At 43.2% G+C, this 24,840-nt stretch overlaps 1 protein-coding gene across 1 annotated transcript; it reads right to left on the reverse strand.

The window, feature by feature from the left end:
- Positions 1 to 7,798: 7,798 nt before the first annotated feature.
- Positions 7,799 to 13,604, reverse strand: LOC123485182 (zinc finger protein 583-like). The gene is made up of 2 exons (XM_045216090.1): positions 12,907 to 13,604; positions 7,799 to 8,487 (listed from the first exon to the last, which is right to left on the reverse strand). Exons 1-2 carry the CDS (start codon positions 13,521 to 13,523, stop codon positions 8,250 to 8,252), a joined length of 855 nt encoding a protein of 284 aa, XP_045072025.1. The 5' UTR covers positions 13,524 to 13,604; the 3' UTR covers positions 7,799 to 8,249.
- Positions 13,605 to 24,840: the final 11,236 nt, after the last annotated feature.

Here is a 24,840-nt window from a genome sequence, read left to right on the forward strand (position 1 = left end):
CATTTTATAAACTGGGTGGTTCGATCCCTGAATGCTGATTGGTTGACAGCCGTGGTATATCAGAGTATACCACGAGTATGACAAAACAATTAGAGCAGTAAAAATAAATATGTTGGTAACCAGTTTATAATAGCACCCCCTTGTGCCTTATTGCTTAAACATTACACATCAAGGGCTCTATTTTAACAAACCTAACGCAATGGTAAATCTTACCGCTGGCGGTAGGGCTATAGGTTCAGGGGTGTGTCAGATATGTTTGCTATTTTCACAACCATAATTATAAGCGCAGTAGCTGGCGGTGGCGCAAAAGGGCTGGGTTTTGATGAATAAACAAGTTCAAGGTGTGTCAAGGCTTGACCCCTCACTGGCCAATCAGAACGTGCTCCATGGCTAAATATGTGGTTGCTTCAAGTTGTTTATTAAAGGTCTTTCATATACAGTGCATTCAGAAAGTATTCAGACCCCTTGACTTTTTCCACATTTTGTTACGTTACAGCCTTATTCTAAAATGGATGAAATTGTCCCCCCAAATCTACACACAATACCCCCATAATGACAAAGCAAAAACATATTTTTTATAGATTTATTAAAAATAAAAAACTGAATATACATTTACATAAGTATTCAGACCCTTTACTCAGTACTTTGTTGAAGCACCTTTGGCAGTGATTACAGCCTGGAGTCTTCTTGAGTATGACGCTACAAGCGTGGCACACCTGTATTTGGGGAGTTTCTCCCATTCTTCTCTGCAGATCCTCTCAAGCGCTGCACAGCTATTTTCAGGTCTCTCCAGAAATGTTAGATCGGGTTCAAGTCCGGGCTCTGGCTGGGCCACTCAAGAACATTCAGAGACTTGTCCAGAAGCCACTCCTGCATTGTCTTGGCTGTGTGCTTAGGGTCGTTGTCCTGTTGGAAGGTGAACCTTCGCCCCAGTCTGAGGTTCTGAGTGCTCTGGAGCAGAGTTTTCATTAAGGATCGCTCTGTACTTTGCTCCGCTCATCTTTCCCTCGATCCTGACTAGTCTCCCAATCCCTGCCAGTGAAAAACATCCCCACAACATGATGCTGCCACCACCATGCTTCACCGTAGGGATGGTGCCAGGTTTCCTCCAGACATGATGCTAGGCATTCAGGCCAAAAAGTTAAATCTTGGTTTCATCAGACCAGAGAATCTTGATTCTCATGGTGTGAGAGTCCTTTAGGTGCCTTTTGGCAAACTCCAAGGGGGCTGTCATGTGTCTTTTACTGTGGAGTGGTTTCCGTCTGGCCACCCTACCATAAAGGCCTGATTGGTGGAGTGCTGCAGAGATGGTTGTCCTTCTGGAAGGTTCTCCCATCTCCAAAGATGAACTCTGGAGCTCTGTCAGAGTGACCATTGGGTTCTTGGTCACCTCCTGACCAAGAAGAGCATGTGACACTGGGTACAGAGACAGACACTGAGACTGTAACTGTAACAGACAGGCTCTTACACACAGGATCTGACCACAGATCAGACCCAGAGAGACTGCAGCTGGGACCACTGGGCAGACAGGCTCTTACACACAGGAAACCCGCAGACACTCGGCCCTCCGTGGAATGAGTTTGACGTGCTCTAGACAGATCAGCCTGTGTCTCTAAACCCAAGGGCATGTTGCCAGGGTCCATCTCTGTAGTGTAAGCTTAGCCGCGGAAAGTTGCGGGCTGAGGGTGCTGCAGCACCCCCTGAAAAATAAATACATATTAATTAATTAAAAAAGATAAATACACTACCGGTCAAAAGTTTTATAACACCTACTCATTCAAGGGTTTTTCTTTATTTTGACTATTTTCTACATTGTAGAATAATAGTGAAGACATCAAAACTATGAAATAACACATATGGAATCATGTAGTAACCAAAAAAGTGTTAAACTAATCAAAAATATATTTTCTTCAAATAGCCACCCTTTGCCTTGATGACAGCTTTGTACACTCTTGGCATTCTCACAACCAGCTTCATGAGGTAGTCACCTGGAATGCATTTCAATTAACAGGTGTGCCTTGTTAAAAGTTAATTTGTGGAATTTGTGGAATTTCTTTCCTTCGTAATGCGTTTGAGCCAATCAGTTGTGTTGTGACAAGGTAGGGGGGTATACAGAAGATAGCCCTATTTGGTAAAAGACCAAGTCCATATTATGGCAAGAACAGCTCAAATAAGCAAAGAGAAACGACAGTCCATCATTACTTTAAGACATGAAGGTCAGTCAATACGGAACATTTCAAGAACTTTTAACATTTCTTCAAGTGCAGTACCAAAAAAATCAAGCGCTATGATGAAACTGGCTCTCATGAGGACCACAACCGGAATGGAAGACCCAGAGTTACCTCTGCTGCAGAGGATAAGTTCATTAGAGTTACCAGCCTCAGAAATTGCAGCCCAAATAAATGCTTCACAGAGTTCAAGTAACAGACACATCTCAACATCAACTGTTCAGAGGAGACTGTGTGAATCAGGCCTTCATGGTCGAATTGCTGCAAAGAAACCACTACTAAAGGACACCAATAATAAGAAGAGACTTACTTGGGCCAAGAAACATGAGCAATGTCAATACGGAAATAATTTTGATGTCTTCACTATTATTCTACAATGTAGAAAATAGTAAAAATAAAGAAAAACCCTTGAATGAGTAGGTGTTCTCAAACTATTGACCAGTAGTGTGTAACAAAGTGAAAATGTAGTTTCCATCAACCTCGCGCGCAATGTAGACATCAAAGAACGCCACAGTTCGCGGTAGAGTAGTGGGTGAAACCATTCACTTCAGGAAAAGGGGTGATATAAATAAAGTTTCCTTTAATTTTGTGTTACTGAATTCATAAAAATATTTGCTGCCATTGTAGTAAAGTTGGTAATATGAGAGGTCTTCCGACTTACCATTTTTTGTACTATTTTCTTTTGAAAGAAAAGCTAGTGAGTTTTGAGTGCTTCTCCCCTATTTGGGAAGTTGGTCTGCTTGCTCTTCAGTCTGAGAGAGATATTCTGAGAGCAGTTTAGTGTCTCCTTCCTCTGTATATAAAAAACTGTTTAAAACTGTATTTTTTATTTTATTTTTATTTCACCTTTATTTAACCAGGTAAGCCAGTTGAGAACAGGTTCTCATTTACAACTGCGACCTGGCCAAGATAAAGCAAAGTAGTGCAATAAAAACAACACAGAGTTACATATGGGGTAAAAAAAAACATAAAGTCAGAAATACAACAGAAAATATATATACAGTGTGTGCAAATGTAGCAAGTTATGGAGGTAAGGCAATAAATAGGCTATAGTGCAGAAGTATAACATAAGTGTTTTTGGAAAACGGGTTTATATATCCTAAAGTCAATAGCAAATGTGGCTATGTATATATTTATTTTGCCGTTAATGTATTGAAGACCTATTTCAGCAAGTTAACCAAGTTTTTTGCTGGCTTAGCTAGCCATGTTAATGATGAGCTAACTAGCACCGTTGGTCACTGCACTACAACGTCACGCTAGCTATTGCCAGCAGGTGATTTGCTAGCAGGTGACTTATTGAAATTAAGTGAATGTTTATTTTCTTACTACCTTCAAAGGTTTATATAAAAGGGTTGTACTTGTGCTCTGTATTTATGGATTAATATTACTTCACATTGAGGGTATGTATCACTACTGTTGCTCCTATCTAAAATATATATTGTGTTCTACCTAACCAGTGAATGTGTGGCTGTGACCGTCCTGTCAATGCCTGTCTCACTGTTTGATATCTTTTACTGCAGGTATGCTTTTCTGTATTTTTGTTATTTTCTAAACACAACCCATGTATACTATACGATCACTTTGTGGATTCAGTCTGAGAGAGATATTGTGAGAGCAGTGAACGTGTGGCTGTGACTGTCCTGTCAATGCCTGTCATCACTGTTTGATTTATTTTACTGCAGATAAAAACCGAGTCAACCTGAAGTGTGGGTGTCTGTGTGCCTTTCTTCTGGGGGGATATGTGAAGTTGGTTACATGTGTATATATATTTTTTATTTCACAAAAGTAGTGCACTGGGCCTTTACTAGTCCTGTATTAGTGGACCGGTATAGCCGGTTTGGCCCCAAACATCTTCCCGCAGCTAGGAGTGTAAGAACAAGACGGATCATTGCCAGTCTCTAATGTGTCACCTGAGTCCCGATGGGAATTGTCCGTCCTCTGGCTCCGATTACCGTAAAGTAAATACTCTGAGCCGGGAGCAGGACGACAGCCCAGTGGTCCCAGCTGCAGTCTCTCTGGGTCTGATCTGTGGTGTGTAAGAGCCTGTCTGTTACAGTTACGGTCTCAGTGTCTGTCTCTGACTTGAGGACGGCGTCCAGCCTTCCACTAACCTCTGTGATGCTGCGTCAGGTCCTTGGCTGCGAAGGGATGGTGGTGGGGTCCTCCGTGACTACAGGGAGCGCTCCAACTACTCCAGTCTGGATTTCTCTGCTGTGCCGTGTGTCCTCCTCTCCTTCAGACCTCTCCCAGCTTGACCCCAGACTGACAAGAAGAGAGGAGGTTATTATCGGAACATGAGTTAAATTGGATAACTATTTCATAGGGAAGTCTCACAATCTCCCCTATGGCAGATAAATAAGGATGTACATGTAAGCAAGTGAATAGCTGAGGGGAGCTTTTCTGAAAAAAACGGTCAAATTTGATTTACAAAGTAACTGTAATTTTAATGTAACACAATTACACTAACCTCTATCACAATAACGTGCTGGGTTGAAGTTCCAATCCCCTCATCAACAGTGAATGGTTGGTCATCTCCATGTATTGTGTCCCCTGGCATCACAAAGCTCCTGTGGCCTCCAGTGAGATGTCCTTCACCTGAGAGTGATTGGGGAAAAGAGGCGGTTAGGTTAGGAACTGTCAATGCTCAATGGTATATTGTACACTATTGACAGTTTTGACACCGTCTAGAATTAGCCAGGATGAAAGGTAACACTTTGCATAACTTCTTGATATACTTTTTATAGATCGATTGATTCATGCATCATATTGTTTTCAATGAGTAAATAATAGGAAATGCAGTAAATCGAGAATCTGGTTTGAATATGATATGTCTTTGCGCAAGATAGCTTAGTAATTGCGGGAATTATTGCATAGTATCCAAAAACTGACCAAGAATCACCGCAGCCTCGGTCTTCTGCAAAATGTACAGTACCTCTTGCCATTCCTCTGTGTGGGTCGACGATCTTGACACTACTGAGACTGGCGAGGACGCGCTCCCGTGCCACTTTCAGTTCCTGTAGCTGTAGTTTCCTCCGCAATGCTCTGTTTTCTTTCTGGCTTTGAGTTATTTCCAAACAAAACACTGCATAGTCGTCATCTATGAGTTTACAGATCTCTGCCACGGCTGCATTGCTAGCACCTCTATAATGGAGGCTATTTGAGTGTGAAAAACCATAGCCATTGTCAGTTAACGTTAGATGTAAATGTAAAATGTTAGCAGCTACAGGTAACTGCTAAAATAAAGGAAACACCAACAAAGTGTCTTAATAGGGCGTTGGGCCACCACAAACCAGTTGATGGTGGTGGAAAACGCTGTCTCAGGCGCTGCTCCAGAATGCCCGAAAAGTGTTCAATTGGGTTGAGGTCTGGTGACTGAGACACACACACACCTTTTAAACTCCCAATGCTCCTTTGAGACCCGTCTTTCAAAGTCACTGAAATCTCTTCTTCTATAATAATATAATATAATATGCCATTTAGCAGACGCTTTTATCCAAAGCGACTTACAGTCATGCGTGCATACATTATTATTTTTTTGTGTATGGGTGGTCCCGGGGATCGAACCCACTACCTTGGCGTTACAAGCGCCGTGCTCTTCCAGCTGAGCTACAGAGGACCACCTTTATCATGGTAGCCAAAATAATGGGCAACATGACGCCTTAAGCATGAAGGGATGTTAATTGCTTAATTAACTCAGGAACCTGTGTGGAAACCTTCCTTTCAATATACTTTGTATCCCTCATTTACTTAAGTGTTTCCCTTTATTTTGGCATTTACCTGTAGCTAGCTAGTGTTACCTAGATAACATCTGTTAAAGTCCTGTCTCCAACGGGAATTAAAGACTAATGTTACCTGGGGTAAGTATGTGATGCTGTGCAGTTAAATTAGTCATATTTTGAGTTCCATGGTGTTAATAAACGTCTACTTAACAAACAAAAAAAAGCAATAACGTGAAAATTGTTGTTGGTCACTGTTCACTTAACGTCACAATGAAGAGAAAGGATCTTATTGGTTGGCTTCATAGCTCAAAGGGGTGGTTAAATGGAAAAGGTATGGGCGCTGTTCTTTGAAAACCTCCAATGATCAGTATCTTTCAAGATGAGCGCAGACTTGTTTAGAAAGAATAGTTTGTTCGCAAGAATAGAGTAGAAACAAATAGAATAAATTACTTTATTCCATCTACATCACCTCAGTAAGCTAAATATTCAACTATACTTGTTCTAGCCTAGGTTTACGGTCTCTCTAAACACAGGTATTTACACAAGCCTGTTTCAAATTAAAAGTTAACAAAGGGTTAATGAGGGGTATGTGGTTAATTACCCTCTTACCCGAAGACACTTCACATGATAACTATAATATGTCAGCTAAAGAATGGTTCCCAGATATCCCCTGTGTACATCTCAAGCCACACTGCTACGATTTCTCCCCATTGTGGACACTCCTATGTCTGATAAGGCTACTCAGGAAGGAGAAGCTCTTGTGACATAATTTGCACTTGAAGCTGTCCTTGGTGTGAACAGTCTGGTGCTGCTTCACATACCTAGCCTCAGCAAAGTGCTTCCCACACGTGGGGCAGGCATACGGCTTGTCTGCGTCCGTCCTAACGCTCGGCCTCCCACATTGTGACCCAATGACACCAGAGGAGGTAGAAGCAAGAGTCTTTGAGCTCCCTCCTTGACCTCTAGCCATTGTTTGGGTGTTGTTGGGATTGTGTGCTGTGTTATAGGCTAGGTACCTCTTGTGGTGAACGCCCATCCTGACCCTGTCTGTATTGGTGGGGTAACCATGAGGTAACTGAGGAAGGCTAGACCCAGGCTTCCTATGAACCCATTCACCAGGCATTAGACGAGGCCCTGAAGGAGAAGACAAACTTCCTGATAGACAACCACCAGGGGGTCTCCCACCACTCTCTCTGAAGGTTGAAGCCCAGGGTGACCTGCTCTGTTCATCATGGATACTGTGGTGTTTTGTATCATAGGAACAGGAGGGTCCATCTCTATCAGCCCCAGGCCCTGCTTCATCCCTGCGCTGAGACTGTGAAGAGAAGGGTCTGGGGGCTGCAGACTGGATCCCCTGACTGGAGCCTCTGTCTCTCTGATGACCACCAGGACTGAGGTTGTTCAGTCCTCCTGTCCACTGGTTGTGTTCTGTGTGGTGGTTGTGGGGGAGTCTCTGTCCCTTGTGGTTCGGTCCAGGTTCCGACTCGGGAAGGAAGAGCGACGGCTCCTGATCCAGGGTTCTGATCCGGACCCAGGGTTTTTGACCAGTCGCTGCAGAGGTCCAGTCTCTCCTGTCACCAACACCGGACATCAGCAGGTCCTCATGGACTGCAGACTGTAAACACAAAATGTAACAGAAACGTTTATATAAGAAACACTTTGTGTACACACAGAAACATGACATTAAAATGTTAACCATAGTCAAGTACCTAACCATATGGAGCCATTGGAGTTTATTATTTAAAAAAAAAGGTCCATATGTGTTGATTCAAGAATGAAGTATAATGTTTTGGTTCGACTGAGACAAGGGAAACTAAGTCTCTGCAATGATACAAAAATAACCAAGTCAGTCAGCACAGTTTTTATTTAATTTCAACAAAATGGTCATACAGTCACATAACATGAAGTACAGTACTTTTATTGCACAAAACGATACGTGACAAGTAGAATAACCTTTCTCACTATGGTAACCTTTTCTGTAAATCTGGTACCCTTACTTTGATCAAATTAATGTTAGAATACTTTGGCAAAGGTTCAACATTACATTACACAGCTTCACTACTTTATGTCAAGTAAACATGAATTAAGGCACTATAATTCTCATTATAAAACACCAGCATCAAACAACAGGTCAGGGTTGTCACTTAATCAGTGAAGCATTTTTACAGACACCACCCATCACCATATCATCTACTCTGCCTCATCATACTCATTCTTTCCTCAATTCGCCTCATCCAGTTCCCTACTACATCAAAAACCAACAGAATTAACTATAAACTAACTAGTACTACATTACATGTCACTATACATGGGCCGTGTGCATTTTCTGCTGGTGTATCCTGAGGTAGAACCTCTTGCCACAGTGCGTACAGGCAAACGGCCTCTTGCCCGTGTGGACCTTTAGGTACGTCTTCAGCTGGTGCTGGTGGGAGAACCTCTTCTCACACTGGGGACAGCTGTAGGATTTCTCCCATGTGTGGACCCTCTGGTGTCTCTTCAGGTGACCAGCCTGGGCGAAGCACATGTGACACTGGGTGCAGCTGGAACGGGAAGCGGGATGCCGTCTGTACTACTCTCATTTGTCAGTGGGCTTCAATTGGCTTGTGTAGCCATTTAGTAGTGTTGAGGCACTGGCATTGTTTGAGGTCTGGTTTAACATTAGGAGAGTGTGAGGAGGACGAAGGCCAGGGAGTGTCTGTGTTGTCACAGGGTCCATGTTCCAGTTGATAGATCCTATAGAAGGCAGGCTGAAGGCAGCACCTGTTAGGGGGTTAACCTGAGGCCCCATCAGTCTCTCTGAATCACAACTATAGGAGCAGGACGGAGCATCTTTAGCCAAGTCTGTGTCTGTTCTCTCCTGTCGCATACAAACTTGGCTTCCAGTCCCCGCAGACCGAATCTACACCTCGCCCTGTTCTCAGCCAGTGTGTTGTCATGGAGACTAAGTTTGGTTGTTGTTTTGTGTTCAACTGTCTGTTTCTGGTTTTGGTTAACAGTGTTGTTACCCAGCCCAGAGTTGAGGACGCTGTCCCATCCACTGACCTCCACTATGTCGCCTCTGGTCCTGGTCTGCTCAGTGATGTTATCCCCTGGGCCCTTAGCTGCACCGGTCAGGGTCTGGAAATCCAAGATGGCCGCCCAGTCTCCTCTGTTAGCCTCCAGCCAACCACCTGCAGAAGGAGGTTAGAAAATGTATATTTTTTTAAAATTACCTGCTGAAGTTCATACATTAAGACGGGTGTTTTTGTATGCAAACATAAGTTGCTGTATGCTATATATATTTCTCCCTTACCTTGCTCCCCCATCTTTAGTCCACTCAACAGGTCAATGCTTTCTGGTCCGTCCTCTATTGTCTCCTCTTTGACCAGCAGCAGATCAGGCTTCCCATCCTCCATGTCTACTGACTGTAAGAGATACAGAGTGGGAGGATGTTGGAATTAAGAAGGCTGATAGCACCCTGCTATGGAGCATCTTCTGATTGGGCAATGAGGGATTGCTATGAGTATTATGTAAACATGTAAGTTGATTTGATACTATGAAAACTTTGATTTAATTACTTGACACTCTTTAATGGTTTGATCATTCAAACTCATGGTCCCACACTTAAGACAAAATTCATCAAGACCTCGGCCCGTATCCACAAAGAGTCCGAGTAGAAGTTCTGATCGAGGATCAGGTCCCCACCTGTCTATATAGTCTCATTCATTATGATCTAAAAGGCAAAACTGATCTTAGATCAGCACTCCTACTCTGAGAGGCTTTGTGGATACGGGCCCTGACCTAATACCATTCAGCCAGTAGTTGACAGTGGACTCACCTCAGTGAGACTGTGTGTGGTCCTGTGCTGCTCAGCTGGTTCCTCTGTGGGTTCAGGTGTAGTCTGGTTGTCCTCCATAACCATGGTCCCCTCAGGGTTCCCCAGACCCTCCTCACACCCCTCCACCTTCACCAGCAGCACCTCTGGACCCTCCTCCTCCTGGAAGAGACAGGTGATACAGATTACACAGACATACACTCCCTCAGGTATGTACAGTGGGGGAAAAAAAGTATTTAGTCAGCCACCAATTGTGCAAGTTCTCCCACTTAAAAAGATGAGAGAGGCCTGTAATTTTCATCATAGGTACACGTCAACTATGACAGACAAAATGAGAAGAAAAAAAATCCAGAAAATCACATTGTAGGATTTTTAATGAATTTATTAGCAAATGATGGTGGAAAATAAGTATTTGGTCAATAACAAAAATTTCTCAATACTTTGTTATATACCCTTTGTTGGCAATGACACAGGTCAAACGTTTTCTGTAAGTCTTCACAAGGTTTTCACACACTGTTGCTGGTATTTTGGCCCATTCCTCCATGCAGATCTCCTCTAGAGCAGTGATGTTTTGGGGCTGTCGCTGGGCAACACGGACTTTCAACTCCCTCCAAAGATTTTCTATGGGGTTGAGATCTGGAGACTGGCTAGGCCACTCCAGGACCTTGAAATGCTTCTTACGAAGCCACTCCTTCGTTGCCCGGGCGGTGTGTTTGGGATCATTGTCATGCTGAAAGACCCAGCCACGTTTCATCTTCAATGCCCTTGCTGATGGAAGGAGGTTTTCACTCAAAATCTCACGATACATGGCCCCATTCATTCTTTCCTTTACACGGATCAGTCGTCCTGGTCCCTTTGCAGAAAAAACAGCCCCAAAGCATGATGTTTCCACCCCCATGCTTCACAGTAGGTATGGTGTTCTTTGGATGCAACTCAGCATTCTTTGTCCTCCAAACACAACGAGTTGAGTTTTTTACCAAAAAAAGTTCTATTTTGGTTTCATCTGACCATATGACATTCTCCCAATCCTCTTCTGGATCATCCAAATGCACTCTAGCAAACTTCAGAACGGGCCTGGACATGTAGCTGGCTTAAGCAGGGGGACACGTCTTGCACTGCAGGATTTGAGTCCCTGGCGGCGTAGTGTGTTACCGATGGTAGGCTTTGTTACTTTGGTCCCAGCTCTCTGCAGGTCATTCACTAGGTCCCCCCGGTGGTTCTGGGATTTTTGTTCACCGTTCTTGTGATCATTTTGACCCCACAGGGTGAGATCTTGCGTGGAGCCCCAGATCGAGGGAGATTATCAGTGGTCTTGTATGTCTTCCATTTCCTAATAATTGCTCCCACAGTTGATTTCTTCAAACCAAGCTGCTTACCTATTGCAGATTCAGTCTTCCCAGCCTGGTGCAAGTCTACAATTTTGTTTCTGGTGTCCTTTGACAGCTCTTTGGTCTTGGCCATAGTGGAGTTTGGAGTGTGACTGTTTGAGGATGTGGACAGGTGTCTTTTATACTGATAACAAGTTCAAACAGGTGCCATTAATACAGGTAACGAGTGGAGGACAGAGGAGCCTCTTAAAGAAGAAGTTACAGGTCTGTGAGAGCCAGAAATCTTGCTTGTTTGTAGGTGACCAAATACTTATTTTCCACCATAATTTGCAAATAAATTCATTAAAAATCCTACAATGTGATTTTCTGGATTTTTTTTCTCAATTTGTCTGTCATAGTTGACGTGTACTTATGATTAAAATTACAGGCCCTCTCATCTTTTTAAGTGGGAGAACTTGCACAATTGGTGGCTGACTAAATACTTTTTTCCCCCACTGTACACATAGATAATAAACACACTTTCAACATGGAGTGTTTACCCATCCCCACTATGTTTGAGTCCTATACTGTAGTTACAGACTGACTTCATTGTTGTTAAACCCATCATGGTGGACATAAATATGATGTTGTGGGTAAATATGAGACATCATCAGACAAACCCGACAGTGTAATAAAATAAAAAAATAAAAAAGATACATTTTTAATAAAAAATTAAGGATAAAAAATAAGTCAGCTATGATAAGTCAAAAGTCAGACAAACCTGACTAAACTATTTTGACGTGTACAGTAGGTGTTGGTTAGTGTGTGGGTACATTTATTTATATTTAAGTGTATATTGGTTATAAAGCGCCAGAGGTGGGACAAAGTCATTGTTATGCAAGTCACAAGTAAGTCTCAAGTCTTTGCCCTCGAGTCCCGAGTCAAGTCGAGTCAAAGATGAGGCAAGTCCCAAGTCGAGTCAAAAGTCAAAGCCATCAAGTCTCAAGTCGAGTCCAAAGTCCTACATTTTAGTTTTGAGTCATTTCAAGTCCTCTTAGCAAGCCTTTGCAAGTCATTACAAGTCCTCGTAGCAAGTCTTCTCGAGTCATAAGGCGCAAGTCCAAGTCAAGTCACGAGTCATTGATGTTAAAGTCCAAGTCGAGTTGCGAAGTCTTTGTACATTTTGTCGAGTCGAGTCTGAAGTCATCAAATTCATGACTCAGTCTGACTCAAGTCCAAGTCACATGACTCGAGTCCACACCTCTGTAAAGCGCTGCTGGGTGTATGCAGAATAGGGTGAGATCAGATGTGATGTATCCTAAAGAGTCTCAATGAAAGTCTTAGAATAAAAAGTCCCATTTTGTGTTTATTAAACAAGTATTAAATACACCATATGAAAACCACATACAGGTCTCAACAAAAATTGATAACTTGCATACATTTTCTCATTGAAAGTGTCTTGGGAAAAACATTTTGTAGTTGAATGGAAGTAATGAAATAGGCATTTGTGAACATCAAATATCCTACACAGTACAAACACAATATGTAAAATACTTTTTAGGCTTATGTCTGGATGCAATATTCTACCCAGGAATATTCAACACTGAAATCTGTTACTCTTGTTATTCCAAATGCATCTGTGGATCTTTTCTGCTGACAACCGTGAAAATATATATATTTTCCTGTTATAGAGTAGAATGGTTTTTCTGCTGGTGTATCCTGAGGTAGCTCCTCTCTGAGAACCTCTTCCCGCAGTGAGTACAGGCGAACGGCCTCTCTCCCGTGTGGACCTATGGTGCCTCTTCAGCTGGTCCTGGCGGGAGAACCGCTTCTCACACTGGGGGCAGCTGTAGGGTTTCTCCCCTGAGTGGACCCTCTGGTGCCTCTTCAGGTCACCAGCCTGGGCGAAGCACACGTGACACTGGGTACAGCTGAAGGGTTTCTCCCCAGTGTGGACCCTCTTGTGGATCTCCACCTTCTGCGGGCAGCTGAAGCCTTTGTTACAGAACATGCAGAGGAACTGTTTCTCTTTACTATTGCCTGATGTGGTTCCCCCTCCCTGAGCCTGGGCTCTAGCCCTGTCGTTTGAGTTCAATACCTGATCGAAAAGGATGTGGCCGTGTGAATCGGAAGGTGCCATCGACGTGGACACTGGGTCGCGATCCCTGAACGCGTGTAAAAGGGAGTGGGTGGCGACATTTTGATTTGTCTCTAAGCTTTCCCTGTAATCTAAGAAATCTCTGCCCTGTGAGTGTCTGTCTTCTAGGTGACTATCTGTATTCCATGTGGGAGGAACGTTGCCCTCCACTTTCACAGTCACTTCATCTACGACCAGACCCTCCCCTTTCTTATCTAGGCACCTTTCAGAGTACACACTACTACTGTACCGGTTCCAGTCCTCTCTAGACAGATCAGTCTGTGTCTCTAAACCCAAGGGCATGTTGCCAGGGTCCATCTCTGTATCATAAGAACAAGATGGATCATCAACACCAGTGTCTAATGCGTCACCATCTCCACAGGAATGAACCGTCCTCTGGCTCTGGTGAAATACGTTAAATACTCTGAGCCAGGAGCAGGAGGACAGCCCAGTATCCCCTGCCCCAGTCTCTCTGGGTCTGATATGTGGTCAGATCCTGTGTGTAAGAGCCTGTGTGTTACAGTTACAGTCTTGGTGTCTGTCTCTGACTTGAGGACGGCGTTCGGCGTTCCACTGACCTCCATGATGCTGCGTCGGGTCCTGGCCTGGGGCACGGTGGCGAGGTCCTCCGTGGCTACAGGGGGCGCCACTCCAGCTGCTGCTTCAGTCTGGATGTCTCTGCTGTGTCTTGTGTCCTCCCCTTCAGACCGCTCCTGCTTGACCCCAGGACCTGCAGCCTCTGCATCTGCAGACTGACACAAGAAGAGTGGGGTTATTATCAGTACATGAGTTGAATTGGATAACAATGTCTTAGGGAAGTATCACAAAGTCCTCTATTGCAGATAAATGAATAGCTGAGGGGAGCATTTCTGAAATAAACGGGCCACATTTGATGTACTGTTATTTTAATGTTACATTATGACACTAACCTCTATCACGATAACGTGCTGGGTTGAGGTTCCACTCCCTCATCAACAGTGATTGGTTGGTTATCTCTCAATGTGTTGTGTCCCGCTGGCTTTACAAAGCTTCTGTGGCCTCCAGTGAGATGTCCTTCCCCTAAGAGAGTGATTTGGGGAAAGGGGTGGTTAAGTTAGGTACTGTCAATGCTCCACGCTATATTGTACACTTGACACAAGTGGCAAGGATGTCACTTCTCATAACTTCTTGACATACTATTTATTGGTTGATTATGTTCCATGCATCACATTCTTTTGAGTATGAGAATAGGGAAATTCAGTAAATCAAGACTCTGGTTAGAATATGATAATGTGAATTGTTTAATATTGTGTCTTTGTGTAAGAAGAATGTTCGAATTGACCTGCCTGGTAAAATAGCTAAGTAATCAGGGGAAGTAGTGCATCAGGGCAGGCTCAAGGCATAAGTGACATAAGCAGTCGCCTGGGGCCCCATCTACTAGGACCCCCCAAAGAAATGTATGTATAGAGTGCCTTGAGAAAGTATTGACACCCCTTGACTTTTCCACATTTTGTTGTGTTACAGCCTGAATTAAAAATGGACAACCATCTTTTTGGGTCACTGGCCTACAAACAATACCCCATAATGTCAAAGTGGAATTATGTTTTTCCTTTTTTTAACAAATGAAATTAAAAAGAAATGCTGAAATGTCTTGAGTCAATAAGTATTCAACCCCTTTGTTGTGGCAAGCCTAAAAATGTGCTTAACAAGTCACATAATAAGTTGCATGGACTCACTCTGTGTGCAATAATAGTGTTTAACGTGATTTTTGAGTGACTACCTCATCTCTGTACCCCACACATACAGATAATTGTAAGGTATCTCAGTCGAGCAGTGAATTTAAAACACAGATTCAACCACAAAGACCAGGGAGGTTTTCCAATACCTCGCAAAGAAGGGCACCTATTGGTAGATGGGGAAAAAACCAAAGCAGGCATTGAATAGCCCTTTGAGTATGGTGAAGTTATTAATTACACTTTGAATGGTGTATCAATACACCCAGTCACTTCAAAGATACAGGTGTCCTTCCTAACTCAGTTGCCAGAGAGGAAGGAAACCCCTCAGGGATTTCACCATGAGGCCAATGGTGACCTTAAAACGGTTACAGAGTTTAATGGCTGTGAAACTGAGGATGGATCAACAACATTGTAGTTACTTCACAATACTAACCTAATTGACAGTGAAAAGAAGGAAGCCTGTACAGAATAAAAAATATTCCAAAACATGCAACAAAGCAATTAACTTTTTGTCCTGAATATAAAGTATTATGTTTGGGGCAAATCCAATATAAAACACATTACTGAGTACCACTCTCCATATTTTCAAGCATAGTGGTGTCTGAATCATGTTATGGGAATTATTGTAATCATTAAGGACAAAAAAAGAAACGTAATGGAGCAAAGCACAGGCAAAATCCTAGAGGAAAACCTGGTTCGGTCTGCTTTCCAACAGTCATAGGAGACGAATTCACCTTTCAGCAGGACAATAACCTAAAACACAAGGCCAAATCTACACTGGAGTTGCTTACCAAGAATACAGTGAATGTTCCTGAGCGGCTGAGTTAAATTTACTTGAAAATCTATGGCAAGAAGAACTGAAAATGGTTGTCTAGCAACAACAACCTATTTGACAGAGCTCGAAGAATTTTGAAAAGAATAATGGGCAAATGTTGCACAATCCAGGTGTGGAAAGCTTTTAGAGACTTACCCAGAAAGACTCACAGCTGTCATCGCTGCCAAAGGTAAGTCTACAAAGTATTGACTCAGGGGTGTGAATACTTATGTAAATTAGATATTTTAGTATTTCATTTTCAATACATTTGCTAACATTTCTAAAAACATGTTTTCACTTTGTCATTACAGGGTATTGTGTGTAGATTCAGGCTGTAACACAACAAAATGTGTAATAAGCCAAGGGGTATGAATACTTTCTGAAGGCACTCACCGGCCAGTTTATTAGGTATACCACTCCGTTCACGAAAATGTGACAACGGAAGGCAGGCTTCATCAGCGCCGCATACACCACTTTGCAATCTGGAGGCAGTATGCATTTTGAAAACATTTTCTCTGTGCCCCATGGCAAAATGTGTAGAATTGCAGGAAATTAACTCTAAAAATTTTTTTATCTGCCTTCAAACTTTTGCTTAGGGCCCCCAAAAGGCTAGGGCCAGCCGGAAAACGTGTGGCGAGACAACATTTGCCACAGTACTTTTCAATCTTTCAAAGCAGCAGCAACAAATGCGTTTACCAGACATATTCATTAGTTCATGTCATAGAAAAATGTTTTGCAACGGAAAAGAAAGCAGGTGTTTCTTATTGGACAAGTTTACATAGTACCTCCCCCAATTTCAGCCTGTTTTCCTCAGTTTTGTCTAGTGACGCGGTAGCCCCCACGCTTGCTGTGACAGGTGGATTCACTTGTCAGTCACAGAGGTCTCCTAGCTACAGCCTACAGAGCCTCATCAACCACGCCTCTCAACAACTAGTTTGGTTGCACCAGCACCTCGTCAAAGACAGTACAGTATGAAGATAGGCAGAAACTGCTTCTCCAATAGAAATCCCCGATCACGCTTGTAGGCGATGTCATTGCAACGTTGTCTAGCTATACTCATGCGCAGAAACATGTCATCGGGTCTAACGGTCGTCTCGCTCTCGAACTGCGCATGTGCAGACCGTTTAATCAAAGACACTACTTCGATCTAAAGTTGTTTTTGTTCTCTCATCGACCTCTCAAACCTCAAACCCCGGCCTGGTCTGTTTGGTCTGCTTCGCAAGCGTTCCCGGAAGTCTCGCAATGTTGCGCCTCTGGGTTTAGAAACTCTGTGACCTCGTTGTTTGACTGTCCTTGCTATCAGGGATCCTTGGGACGTCCCTACCCCATTGAAGTTGAAAGTTAAAATGGTTAGGTCTTTAGGATAGGGATGTCCGCAAAGGATTTCGGATAGCACTAAACATTGTTTGACTCGCACTTTACCGCTTTCTTCGCTCACGTTCCGTTCTGTGGAATCTGACTTTGTGGCTGTGTTATCTAGTGTAAACAGTCCTCTCCTGCCTGCCTCATGAGAGAGCAAACACACATTTTAATGGAAAACAGGGCATGTGTTAATAAAAGCAGTTAATAAAAGCAGTTTAGTCGTCTAAAACTAGGTAGAACGATTAAATCTATAGCTACTAACGCTAGACTAGACTAGCTAGATAACATTAGCTAGATATGTTGATGCAGCCAGCAGCTAACGTTAATATGAATTTAGACCAGGGGTGCAACTTTGGTTTTAGAAGTGGGGGGGATTTTCCAATCGTTTCATTCTGAACAGAACCATTCTTTTTTTTTATTCCGTTCCGACCAGCAAAATACATTTCTGAACCGGTTCGAACCAAAGAAAAGTACTGGATTATATAGCTCCTTTCTGTTCCTTTTTAAACCTATGAAATATAATTTCGTTATTTTCCGGTTTTCGGTTCTGTTCCCTGAACGGGTTCCAACCTACTGATATGAACTGGTAATTCAGGTTTGGTTAGAATAGAGTGCAATGGAATGAGTGATATTCAATTAAATATCCTTCATGAAAAGTGGGATATTATTTTCAATGAGACTTTAGAATGTAGTTGATTTAATGATTGAATATATGGATTTTACAGACAATCAGTACCTACAGTGAGCGCCAGGAAACCAACCTCTGGTGGGACAGATGGAGACCAGGACAACAACACAAGGTTAGTGGTTTTATGACTTACACATAAAAAACTGTTACAAAGTCTACTGTGTATAGTGTTAAATGTAACCCTGCCTTACATAAAGATTACAAAATGAATAATTGCAGAAGAGCACTGTAATCAGATGAACAAATAGGTTTTATGACATTAAATTAAGACTTTTCAACATTCAAACCTGCATTTATTTTTATTTGTCAAAGTCCACTGTTTAACATTGTGTGTATAGAGTGAAATGAATATTTAAAGACATTGTAACCATTCTTTGCATAACGCTCAGCCCTGCTATAGTAGTTCACTAAACTACAGAGCATGTTGTCCATTGAAGTTGTCATCTCTGGCTCTTTTGATATTTGATTCAGAATGAATAATAACAAGGTTTGTGGTAGTTTGAAAGGGTTTGATCCACCTTAGGCCAGAAGTGTTTCCAATTCACATGACCCGACAAAAAAAATCCCATCCCTATGGTCATAACACAGATGAAAAGGGAAGCTATCTATAACAATATTTTGTCACAGCCTATGAATAGGACCCAGAGTTTTACCTAAACAGAAAATCTAAACAACCAAGCATTCTATTGCATACCATCTAAAAACTGACCAAGTCACAATTCTGGGTAACATCTGAACACATGCGCAGAGGGGGAACGGGACGACTTCTGAAAAATGTACCTCTTGCCATTCCTCTGTATCGGTCGAGGATCTTGACACTACTGGGACGACTGGCGAGGACGCGCTCTCTAACTGTCCTCTCTGCGCGCTCCCGTGCCACCTTCAATTCCAGTAGCTGTAGTTTCCGCCGCAATCCCCTGTTTTCTTTCTGGCTTTGAGAAATTTCCAAACGGAACACTGCATAGTCGTCATCTACGAGTTTACAGATCTCTGCCACGGCTGCATTCGCTAGCACCTCATGATGGAGGCTATTTGAGTGTGAAAACCACACAGTTAGCCATTGTTGTTAGCGGCTACCTAGCTAGCTAAATAACATCAATCAACCAAGTCCTCTCTCCAACGCGAATTAAAGACTATCTGAGGTAAGTATGTAATGCTGTGCAGTTAAATTAGTCATATTGAGTTCCAGGGTCTTAATAAACGTCTAAATAACAACAATACAAACGCTAACGTGGAAATGGTTCTTGGTCACTGTTTACTTCCTTTTACACTGACGAGAAATGATCATATTTGTTGACGTCATAGCTCAAAGGGTGTGGTTAAATGAAAAAGGTATGCGCGCTGTTCTTTGAATTACGGTACAGCTATTACATTACCAGCGCTTCAGACTAAGGTTCTTTCTGCAATTTTTGTCAAAATTAAGTTGACGTATAGCCTTGTTCTGTTCAATGTTCTCCAACTATATAGTACTCTAAATACCCCCAATTCATGATATTCCGTTCAAAAGAAAACAAGAAAAAAATGGTTGACACCATTCAAACCAATGAGGATTCAGAACTTTAAAGCCAATTATCTCAGAATCATATTTTTTGAAGTTAAAGGCCCATTGCAGTCAAAAACGTGATTTTCCTGTGTTTTATATACATTTCCACACTGAGGTTAGAATAATACTGTGTAATTGTGAACATGATGATAATGCCCTTTTGGTGTAAGAGCTGTTTGAAATTTCAGCCTGATTTGGTGGGATGGAGTTGTGGCCTTCCATTATGACATCACCATGCTGTAAATTAGTTAATAGATATTTTTCAATTAAACGTCACAATATGTTTGATTTGGCTGCTGGGGGGGCACATGTCAAACGGCACATGTCAATAGTTTTAGTGGAGCTGGGGGTCTCCTTGCCCCCCCCCTCCCCCTCCCCCTCCTGAAAGTTAGCTTGCTAACTAGCCATTTTGACGTGATGTTATTTTCTAGCTAGCCAATTTGATGTGGTCCATCAATCAGTGTAGCCTATATCATGTATGTTAGCAGCAATCGTAATTGAACACTCTTATAAACAATGTTGAAAAGGGGATCATGTAAGCTAACTTCCCTAGGTAGGCCTTCATTGGTTGGGTCTACTTAGGTCTACTTACCACTATATGTTTAGCCAACTGTACAAAGTTTTACATGGAATAATCATAAATGTGTAGGTCTGACTATGCTCTTCAAGAGGTGATGATATTACAACCAAATAGTTAACATTTATTTAACAATCCCTTAAACGGCACGCAGTTGTCACTGGTTTTAGTGGAGCTGTGGGTCTCCTTGCCCCCCAGCAGGCAAATCGAACACTCTACACCTTAATGAGGTTTAATTGAAAACGAGCTATAGACCAAGAAAGAGAGTTTTAAACCTCTCTGCCAATAACAGCTAATTTTCTGTTTTCCCCTCCCCACTCAGACCACTCCCAGACAGTCCTAGCAAAATTGAGAAATTGCTCTTTGCTAAGAAGCTATTTTTGTTTATTTTTGACAGTTTTAATTGAAAACAACCACAGTAAGGTACCTAATTGTTACCCAGAAATGATTTGATATTGAAAAAATTCTACATTGGACCTTTAAAAGAATGTACACTCCCAGTTTGTAGAGACCTACAGTCAGTCTGGAATATCAAGTACAGGTTCACATTCTTCATGTTTGATATTTCAACCCAGTCATCACAAGACCTGAATGAAGCCTTCAGGCCATTTACTGAAAAACAGCTTGAGGTCAAGGACTGTTTGTAAAGATCTCATACCACAAATTATAGATCTAGATAAGCTTGTGAGCCCTGTAAAAACAAAAAAAAAAAAAACAGTTAAGAGGGACTTGATTTGAGCATGTTTTGGTCATTGTTGCAGGTAGCCTAGAGGTTAAGTGCGTTGGACCAGTAACCGAAAGGAATCCCCGAGCGAGACTAGGTGAATAAATCTGTCGGACGTGCCCTTGATCAAGGCACTTAACCCTAATTGCGCCAGTGAGCTAAATCAGTGGTTCCCAAACTGTGGGGCGTGAGGGGTCGGAACTCAGTCCCGCTTTCAACTCACTTTTGAAAGTTGTAATAGTAGAATGCACAAGGTGAAATTTCGAAATTGGGTAGTGCATCATCACTATTCCTCGTCATGTCAGTCATTGCATACCTTAGAGAGCTATTTATAACTTGTCAGAAATGTCCAGATCAACTAGGCCAGCTAACGTTTTTTAGCCCATAGATTTTGCAGTAATGTTGGAGTCACTCAAATATCACACGAATACACATTAGACATGGCATAATGTATAGAATTGCAAGAAAATTTGCTTTAAAACTGCAAAATGTTCTCTGCACCCCATGACAAAATGTGTAGAATTGCAGGAAATAAGCTTTAAACCTGCAAAATGTTATCTCCGCCAACAAGAGGGGGTGTGAACAGTTTCTGTCATGAACAGTGTTTGTTGAACCCCCTGTGCTAAATTACTTAAATGTAAAACGGTCAGCTTCCAGGAATTGTGTACAGATCCTTGCGGCATGGGGCCATGCATTATCATGCTGAAACATGAGGTGATGGCAGCGGATGAATGGCACGAAAATGGGCCTCAGGATCTCGTCACTGTATCTCTATGCATTCAAATTGACATCGATAAAATGCACTTGTGTTCATTGTCCGTAGCTTATGCCTGTCCATACCATAACCCCACCACCACGGAGCACTCTGTTCACAACGTCGACATCAGCAAACCGCTCACCCACACAAAGCCATACACGCTGTCTACCATCTGCCTGGTACAGTTGAAACCAGGATTCATCCATGAAGACCAGACTTCTCCAGCGTGCCAGTGAGCATTTGCCCACTGAAGTCAGTTATTACGCCGAACTGCAGTCAGGTCAAGACCCTGGTGAAGACGACAAGCACGCAGATGAGCTTCCCTGAGATGGTTTCTGACAGTTTGTGCAGAAATTCTTGGGTTGTGCAAACCCAGTTTCATCGGCTGGTGCTCTTCCTCCCGGGAGGCCTGCCGGTCCATCACGGTTGAACACTCCACCGTGTCCCCCTCCCACAGTGCAAAGAACCTTGGCGTGACCCTAGACAACACCCTGTCATTCTCTGCAAACATCAAAGCAGTGACTCGCTCGCAGGTTCATGCTCTACAACATCCGTAGAGTACGACCCTTCCTCACACAGGAAGCAGTGCAGGTCCTAATCCAGGCTCTTGTCATCTCCAGTCTAGACTACTGCAACTCTCTGTTGGCTGGGCTCCCTGCTTGTGCCATCAAACCCCTGCAACTTATCCAGAACACTGCAGCCCGCCCTGGTGTTCAACCCTCCCAAGTCACCCCGCTGCTCCGCACACTCAACTGGCTTCCAGTCAAAGCTCGCATCCACTACAAGACCATGGTGCTTGCCTTCAGAGCAGCAAGGGGAACTGCCCTCTCTGCCTTCATGCTATGCTCAAACCCTACACCCCCTACCCGAGCACTCCGTGCTGCCACCTCTGGTATCTTGGCCCTCCCACCCTTCCCATTCAGCCCAGACAAAGCTCTTCCCTGTCCTTGCACAGCAATGGTGGAACCAACTTCCTTCCCCGAGTCCCTGCCAGTCTTTGGAAAAAAATCTGAAACCTGACCTTTTCAAAGAGTATCTTATCTTAAATGAATCTCACGGTGCCTCCTACCCACCCATACAACAAAAAACGAAAAAAGCACTGACTTTGCTGATAACTAATTTGATGGAAAATGTACTTGCTACGACTGTGTGGTTGTCTCATCCAGCTTTCTTAATGCACTAATAGTAAGACGGTCTGGATAAGAGCGCCTGCTAAATGACAAAAATGTCAATGTAAAATGTAAAGTCTCAACAAAAAAATCTGCATGAACTGCATTCGTTATCTCATAAATGTATTGGGTGAAAAATGGAGTAGTTCAATGAAAGTAATGAAAGAGGCATTTGTGAACATCATTTAGCCTACACAGTACAAACACTATGTAACAGCCGTTTAGGCTTATATATGCCTTATATATCACACAATGTCTGAATGCAATATTCTACCCAGGAATATTCAACACAGATCTGTTACACTCGTTATTCCAGATGCATCTGTGGATCTTTTCTGCTGACAACAATGAAAATTAATCTGTCTTTAATGCAGGGTTAGATCTAAAACGTCAGAAGCTATCGAGTGGAATGGTTACTTTCTATGTTATAGAGTGGAATGGTGTTTCTGCTGGTGTATCCTGAGGTAGCTCCTCTCTGAGAACCTCTTCTCGCAGTGCGTACAGGCAAACTGCCTTTCTCCCGTGTGAACCTTCAGGTGCATCTTCAGCTGGTTCTGGTGGGAGAAGCTTTTCTCACACTGGGGGCAGCTGTAGGATTCTCTTGGCTGAAAGAAAAAGAAAGAGGGTTTCTCCCTGTGTGGACCCTCTGGTGCCTCTTCAGACTGCCAGCCTCGGGGCGCATACCACACTGGGCACAGCTGAAGGGTTTCTCCCCCTGTGTGGACCCTCTGATGGATTTCCACCTTCTGGGGGCAGCTGAAGCCTTTGTTACAGAACATGCAGAGGAACCGTTTCTCTACTTGCCTGATGTGGCTCCTCCCTGAGCCTGGGCCAGCCCTGTCGTTGGGTCAATACCTGATCGAAGAGGACCCGGCTGTGTGAATCGGAAGGCCCCATTGAAGTGGACACTGGGTCGTGATCCCTGAACGCAGGTAAAGGGGAGTGGGTCTTTACATTTGGATTTGTCTCTAAGCTCTCCGTGTAATCTAAGAAATCTCTGCCTTGTGAGTGTTCTTCTAAGTGAGTCTCGTCTGCATTCCATGTCAGAGGAGCGTTGTCCTCCACTTTCACAGTCATCTCATCTACGACTATAACCTCCCCTTTCTTATCTAGGCACCCTTCAGAGTATACACTACTACTGCACCGGTTCCAGTCCCCTCTAGACAGATCAGTCTGTGTCTCTAAACCCAAGGATATGTTGCCAGGGTCCATCTCTGTAGTGTAAGAACAAGATGAATCATCACCACCAGTGTCCTAACGCATCACCATCACCATCTCCATGGGAATTAACCATCCTCTGGCTCTGGTAAAATACAGGTAAATACCTCTGAGCCAGGAGCAGGAGGACAGCCCAGTCTCCCCAGCCCCACTGGGTCTGATCTGTGGTCAGATCCTGTGTGTAAGAGCCTGTGTGTTACAGTTAAAGTCTCTGTGTCTGTCTCTGACTTGAGGACGGCGTTCGCCGTTCCACTGACCTCCGTGATGCTGCATCGGGTCCTGGGCGGCGCTGGGGCGGTGGTGGGGGTCCTCTGTGGCTACAGGGGGCGCTCCAGTCTGGATGTCTTTGCTTTGCCGTTGGTCCTCCTCTCCTTCAGATCTCTCCTGCTTGACCCCAGGACCTGCAGCCTCTGCATCTGCAGACTGACACAAGAAGAAAGGAGGTTGTTACTGGTACATGAGTTGAATTGGATAACAATGTCATACGGAAGTCTCAAAAGCTCCCCTATGGCAGACAAATTAGTCCATGTGAGCAAGTGAATAGCTGAAATAAATGCTCCACATTTGCTATACAAAGTAACTAATTTTTAATGCAACATTACTACACTAACCTCTATCACGATAAGGTGCTGGGTTGAGGTTCCACTCCCTCATCAACAGTGATTGGTTGGTCATCTCTCCATGTATTGTGTCCCGCTGGCTTCACAAAGCTCCTGTGGCCTCCAGTGAGATGTCCTTCACCTGGAGAGAGTGATTGGGGGGAAAAGAGGTGTTAAGTTAGCTACTGTCAATGCTCAATGGTATGTATTGTCCACTATTGACAGTTTCGACACTGTATAGAATTGGAAAGGATTGTAAGGTAACACTTTGTATAACTTCTTGATATACTATTGTTTTCAATGAGTAAATAATAGAAAATGCAGTAAATCAAGAATCTGTTAGAATATGAGTGTCTTTGTGCTAGACAGACAGACAGATATATACATTTAAGTCATTTAGAAGACGCTCTTATCCAGAGCGACTTACAAATTGGTGCATTCAATTTAGGATAGCCAGTGGGACAACCAC

Source organism: Coregonus clupeaformis, unplaced genomic scaffold, assembly GCF_020615455.1.
Source record: "Coregonus clupeaformis isolate EN_2021a unplaced genomic scaffold, ASM2061545v1 scaf0604, whole genome shotgun sequence".
NCBI classification, from domain to species: Eukaryota; Metazoa; Chordata; class Actinopteri; order Salmoniformes; family Salmonidae; genus Coregonus; species Coregonus clupeaformis.